Source organism: Phragmites australis, chromosome 12 (genome assembly GCF_958298935.1).
Source record: "Phragmites australis chromosome 12, lpPhrAust1.1, whole genome shotgun sequence".
NCBI lineage: Eukaryota > Viridiplantae > Streptophyta > Magnoliopsida > Poales > Poaceae > Phragmites > Phragmites australis.
The window spans coordinates 23,850,879-23,857,740 of record NC_084932.1 but is presented as its reverse complement, the minus strand read 5'-3'; the positions used below and the strand labels follow the sequence as shown (position 1 = coordinate 23,857,740).

The following is a 6,862-nucleotide window of genomic DNA, read 5'->3' as shown; positions in this document are numbered from 1 at the left end:
GATGTCCAAAACGGCCTCGGCCGGTGTATCCCCAGGCACATCTATCAGGTCGCGACAACAACAAAGGCAGACAACCAACGACGGATCCAACCACGACGGCCACTGGGACCGCCAGGAAGAACGATATCCGAGTCAAGGGCGACCGAATCCGGCCAACAGGCGCTCAGCAATAGTGGCAACCACAGGAACCCAACCTACAAGCAAAGAAAGGAGAGATAAGAGCAGAGGATGAGGGAGAGCCACCGCCGTCCTTGCCACTGCACGGGCTTCCAGTAGCCTGCTCCGGTGACGACGAGGTAGGAGAGAGGGGGTGAGGGGATGGCGGCGCTGGGAGCATGGAGCCGCCCGAGCTACCCTGTGGGAGCAACACAAAGGCAAGGATCTCCAACATAAACTCTAGATGTATTTTCTCTCTCAACAACAAAACAAACAACAAGGCCCTTTTTCCTCTCTTTTATCTGGTTCTCAACTCACTTGATCTCTCTCCTCTTTCTTTTTATAATCCTATCGCACAACAACCTTTCCTCCTTTTTTTTTCCTTGTCGGTTACATGCTCTACACACCTGACCGAAATAGAATCGAGTCTGTGAAGAAGGCCCGCGTCCGGCCCCACGCATCATCATCCTGTTGACCTAGAGCACCACCACACCCGCATGACAGTACACCGACTGCATGCGACACACCAACGCCGCGCTTCCCACGACGAACTGATTGTATGCATGCAACCTCGCCCACTATTGATCACTACAATTTCAGTTCTTCTGTGAATCTAGTTTTGATCCACTATTATCAATCGTGTTCACCGTCAAGACACACCTGCACATAAACAAACTTGAAAGTATATATGAGTATAAGTTTTTTCTAACTTAACTCAAGATCAGTTCATTACATCCATATCAAAAACACAACTACGCTAATAGAAACGTGTAAACCAACTATGCTCCCACTAGTATATCCAATTAACATATTAGCAACACACACATCATCTACATCATAATGCTATATCACTTTGTTTTGCCAATTTCATCACTAAATCAATTTTTCATCACACATGATCTCTAAAATGATCAATAGCATCATCTGCCTTGTAAAGATAAGAAACTTACAACTCCCCCATTGTCCATTTGTTATATCTAGCGACCGATGTCAACCGACAAAGCTAAGTTCATTTTGAACAAGCAACACAACAAACGGTTACTCATGTTCCCATAAAAATCAAGCAATTGATCAAATACACAAACTACTATCACCACACACCTTGGCAGTTAGACACAGGCACTGTGGCTTGCTTGGGTTCCCTCTTCCCTGAAGGCTTTCTCACGAAGGTATGCTGCATAGTTGTAAGGCCAACCAGGCTTACCAGAGAGAGCCTTTTGTAAGGCCAACCAGGCTTACCAGAGAGAGCCTTCAAGGGAGAGAGGGACCAAGAGAGCCATGCCAATTGTCACTGTTAGTTCTAGACTTCAGTGCAGACAACATTGGAGGCACACGGAAAATGCGAGAACTTAGTGGACATTTATATAGTGTTCAGAAGCTACTATGCATGATGCGGTTAACACAAACTACTAAACTAATCTGACCAATACAGGCATCAGCTGAGGTACAATTAAACAAGAAGGTGCTGGTTGGATTACAGAGTGGTAAAGTGGCAAACATAGCGCAACCGCCTAGAAAGGGACCATATACTTTGCCCAGTGGGAATATCTTTTTAAGAGAGCTTTGCCCAATGGTATCTGACTGTGCCATCAATTGGTCCGACTCATGGTTACATTTTGATTCCCAACTGCAGTTTAACCACCAGCTTTGATGCCCAAACACCTAGTACATGGATGCAAAAAAATAAAAAATAAAAAACAGTTTTAGTATCAAAAGAAAGCTATAGTGCTAAACACTTACTTTCCTTTGTATGATGTTCGCCTGTCTTTATTCATAGACTTGACACCTATGCATAAGACAATAATATTACATGCCAACAGAAGTTCTTAATACATCGAGTAGAGCTTATACATTAGCTGCATCGCAGGGTTCACTAACCTCTTAGAAGATGCAAGATGTAATCAAATTTTTTATTGGAAAAGCATGCAAGCACTTCTATGGATATTAATACTAAAATATCCAAGGATTAGATGTGATGACCATGTTGAAGTAGCATACTTGGATAGTTGTATGAGAATATCGCAGCACAACAAATGATCACACGGTTCCCAAAGACACGCAACTGCTAGGGGAAAATTACTCAGCAAAGAGATTGATACAAAACATAAACAACTGACAATATTGTTCTGAACGTAGCAATTCAATTGCCGCATCTGTACAAGAAAAATCAAAGACCAGCGGTATTCACCCTATTATGGAATATAGGTGAGAATCTCAATACACCCACAGACAAACAAAATAACATTCTGGTGAGAATCTCTATTGGATTGAAGTACTAAGTGACCCTTCGGTTTAAGGAGTAGCCAAAAGGCATTTCCACAAATAAAAAGAAGCATTAGGCGAGAGATCCATAAAGTGTAGATCTGGTTCACAATTGGTACGATAAGTAGTTAATTGTCAATGTCAGTATCTCTAGAGGACATCTTTTGCTGCCCAGCATATCTCTGATAAGTCAATAGAAGATTCTTGCAGGTAACATTTGCAGCACAGTGACCTTGGGAAGTGTACGAAAACACATCATTAAATGGGTTTGCTTTATGATCTAACCAGCATAAGAAAACATAACTTGACCACAACAATAAAACGAGTTGAAAAGAAAACAACACTTAGTTTGCCACTCTCAACTGAGAAATAGCTATAAATTATGCTATATATGATAGACAACAAAAAGGAAACGGCATCGAATCTACAATAAATAGAAATTCATTTGCAAAATTCAAGGAAGGCAGAAATTTGTTTAGGTAACTCCCTAAGGAAGTAATATTATGTGCTGCAACCAAAGGATCAGATTATGCATGTTTAGCACGTAAAAATTGGCAATGATTCACCATGATAAGCCTATTACTAGCAGGACATATTTCTTTGCACTAACTGAAGGTACAGGCTCAATAAAATGAAGTGAATCATGACAAAGTCATAAAACTGAATATGGTTCATGTTGATCCTTACAAATTGGAAAGTATTGATATCAAATTTAACAAGTCATGCAGATATGAACCTAGCAATGGTGTCCCAGTGGCCTGGACTTTTGAATAATCTTCTTGGTTCAAAGAAACTCCAAGTTCTTCCACTTCCAGTTCCATCAGTTCAATGTTTTTTTAGATGATTAGATCAATGTCTATACCACTTATGAATATGTAACATCCGATGCACTAACCTAACATCATCATGAGCTCACCAGTGTAGTTCCTTCATCTTCTCTAGATTTTCAACTCTGTCTTAACAATTGAGTACTAAATGTTTCGAGTTCGTCCGAGAAAGAATATGAAAGACAGAATTATCCAAGGACAAGTGCAGTCACAGGCAGACAAATCTAGCTAATAAATGGAAGAGGCGGTATCCCCGGCACCATGTTGACCTAGCCTCATACCCTCATTCTCACTCTCACATGCTTCAGCAGAATATACATACTCAATTTCATGGAAATTGACATAGTTTTATTGTGTGTGTGTGTGTGTGTGTGCATGCATGTGTGCGCTTAAAGCACAGTACAATCCTTGTATACCAAGTGTACAAACTTGGAACTAATTTTGGTGGTTCAAACAAAGCATAAACAATTCAATTGTCATTGAAGCTAATGAAGTCAGTTATAAACGAGAAGTACTGGAAATGAAATTCTCATGATGGAACTAGACAGGACTACCAAATACCACATTAATTGTAACATCACCAAAACAATGAGATCGGTGGAATGACCTGCAACACATGTCCAGCCATAGGTTGGGCTCCATTGGCCAATTCAACAAGGCAATGGTTCCACAGCTGCAACTAGTACCCTAATCTAGCAACTAAAGATCAGCGTCCTCAGAACAAATTCTGGCACCATTTTGACCCAAATCCCCCATACATTTCAGGGGGTTGACATCTGAACAAGATCAGATACTCAAGTCGATCAAAATGTACCTATTTAATCCAATACGACGCATCATAGCTCATTCCTGCGCCACGCTCTTGCCGGTGACACCCTTCCCCGACAAATGCTCCATCTCCGCCACCGCCCCAGCCACCGCCACCGTGGGCAATGCATCGTATGATGATCCATTACGCCTCCTCCCAATACCGGCACCGCCGTCGGCGCCACCGTCCACCCCGCAACACCTCGCCACCCCGAGGCACACCGCGGCCGCGACGGCGGCCACAATGACACAGTGCACGGACAGGGCGAGGTCCATGACAGCGACGGCCCTGAGTCCGGCCTCCTCGACGTCGCACCGCGTGGCCGGCGCAGCGGCGCCAGAGTCCAAGAGGCGGTGGCACCCGGCGGGCACGCACGCGTCGACGTAGAGGCTGAGCCCGCTCTGCGCCGCCCAGAGCCCGCCCACGGCGCCCGCGCAGGCCAGCGCCGCCTCGGCGACGAAGAGAGCAGGGGACCTGGGCGCGGAGAGGGATGAGGCGAGCGAGGCCCCAGCAGCGGCGAGGAGGAGGAGGCGCGCGACGGCGAGCGCGTGCTGCTGGAGGTCAGTGGTCGGGAATGAGGCAGCGAGGAGCCCCGCGGCGCGCGCGAGGAGGAGGAGGGGTAGTGATAGGAGGAGCGGGCGGAGGAGGGGAAGGTGGGGAGGGAGGAAGGGGAGCGGGAGGAGGAGGAGCAGCGGCGGGAGGAGGAGGAGCGGGAGGAGACCGGAGGCGGTGGCGGCGAGGGGGAGGAAGGGGAGGGGAAGCGCGAGGAGCGGCGGGAGGAGGCGGAGGAGCGGGTGGCGGAGCAGGCGGAGGAGCGGGTGGCTGCCGTGGTGGTGGAGGGAGGAGGGGGAGAGGTGGGAGACGGCGGCGAGGAGGAGGTGGGAAAAGGAGGCGGCGAGGAGGGAGAGAGCGAGGGCGAGGTGGCACGCGAGCAGCAGCGCCTCCGCCATTGGGGTTGGGTTATGGTGGGGGTGGTGTGCCGAGGAGGAGGCCGGAGTTTTGGACAGAGGAGGGAGGAAGGGGGCGAGAAATGCGGCGGGGCGGAGGGAGAGCGCGGTCAACCGTGTCTGCGAGGAGGACGGCGGAGGGGGTCCGCTTCCCGCCGGGGTACACCGAGAACTCTATGCTCCCAGCCATTCGAATAGCACACAAATAGTCATAAAAATTTTGAATTTTTTTAGTAATGTTGAGTATTTTATAATAAAATATTTTAAAAATCAACTAAAAACATAACGTGTAGAAAGAGGAAGAAATATAACTGGCAATAAAAACAATCTTAAAATGTGTCATTTTTTCTGTTTATAGGAAAAATTACCAATCACCCTTTGAACTTCAGTATGATCTTTAAATTTTATCCTGAACTATAAAATCAGATATATTTCACTCTTAATTTTATAATATCACTCAAATTTCACCTTAAACTACGAAACCAAATATATTTTATCATGAACTTTACAATACCACTCAAATTTCACACTGAACTATAAAACCATATATATTTCACCTAAACTTTACAATATCACTTAAATAACACCATAGCCGGTCTTAGAGGGTGATTTTGCCTATGTGGTGGATATGCATGAATGTTTTTGCCATAAGGGCATGCTGACATGACTGATTTGGTTTAGTTCACTGTCCACCTTACGGAGACGTGGCAGCACAGATCCTAACGACAAACTATGTTAACTCAGCTAGACGTCGAATGATGTAATATAACCGAGTCAATATATGGCAAAATCACTTAAAAAAAAAAGAAGAACAAAAACAAGATTAAGTGACAAATAGCATAGACGTTATCGACAGCCTTGCTAGATGTCGAATGATGCAACATGACCAAGTCAATGCATGGCAAAACTACTTAGAAAAAAGAAGAATAAAAATAAAATTAAGTGACATATCAATCTGCATAGCTTAACCGCTGATGCAGACTTGCCGCATAGGCAAAACCATCTTTCAAAATCGATTAAGATGTTATTTGAGTGGTATTATAAAGTTTAAGATGAAATATATCTAGTTTCATAGTTCAGGGTGAAATTTGAGTGATATTGTAAAGTTTATGGTGAAATATATCCGGTTTATAGTTCAGGATGAAATTTAAGTGGTATTGTAAAATTCAGGATGAAATATATCTAATTTTATATTTCATGGTGAAATTTGAAGACCAAGCTAAAGTTCAGAGAGTAATCTGTAGTTTTCCCCTTTTTATATACCATGTTGTTTGGGTTGAAACTTAGAAAAAAAAAAGTCTTCAAAAGTAGATTTAGATCTTTATTTTTTTATAATATATTATTAATTGCTATAAAATTAACATCATATTAAAGCACTTTAAAGTAAAATCTATTGATTCACTTCTGAATACTAAACTTGTATACAATTAAGCTAATTTTTGGTCAAAACTGAGGAAGCATGATTTTTTGAAATCAAAATACACTTATAAAAGTGGACGGAGGGAGTAATATCTTCTAAACCATGATTTGGTTTGCAATCCGATTGAAGTATTTATCGTATTCATTGCAATTAAATCAACAAATGAATACCTATATTAACTATATTTTAGTGTTAAAAAATTTATTGACATATGCAGCCCACATGTCGTAGTCATAAACAAGGGCCCTTTAGCAGTGTGTCGGGCCTTTTAATATGCCTGCAATTCAAATATCTCTACTTTAGCTAAATTTTGGGCATACCCTACTTTTAGCCACAGCCAAATTTTAGCTTGCCACGTTGAAGACACGAACCAAACATACCCTCAATGACTATGTAGGTACTGTTATAAGGATTGGAAGCATAGGAGCACTCTATAGTTTCC

General features: G+C 43.4%; 1 protein-coding gene across 3 annotated transcripts; it reads right to left on the bottom strand.

The window, feature by feature from the left end:
- Positions 1 to 443: 443 nt before the first annotated feature.
- On the bottom strand, positions 444 to 5,171 carry LOC133886106 (uncharacterized). Of its 3 annotated transcripts, XR_009903338.1 has the most exons (4): positions 4,060 to 5,171; positions 1,897 to 1,942; positions 1,258 to 1,818; positions 444 to 816 (listed from the first exon to the last, which is right to left on the bottom strand). XR_009903338.1 is itself a non-coding variant. In XM_062325837.1 (2 exons), exon 1 carries the CDS (start codon positions 5,001 to 5,003, stop codon positions 4,089 to 4,091), a length of 915 nt encoding a protein of 304 aa, XP_062181821.1. In that variant the 5' UTR covers positions 5,004 to 5,171; the 3' UTR covers positions 823 to 1,942; positions 4,060 to 4,088. The 3 variants fall into 3 exon arrangements, 1 of the variants encoding a protein (XP_062181821.1); XR_009903337.1 differs by lacking the exon at positions 444 to 816 and having other exon boundaries at positions 823 to 1,818; XM_062325837.1 differs by lacking the exon at positions 444 to 816 and having other exon boundaries at positions 823 to 1,942.
- Between the last annotated feature and the right edge of the window lie 1,691 nt (positions 5,172 to 6,862).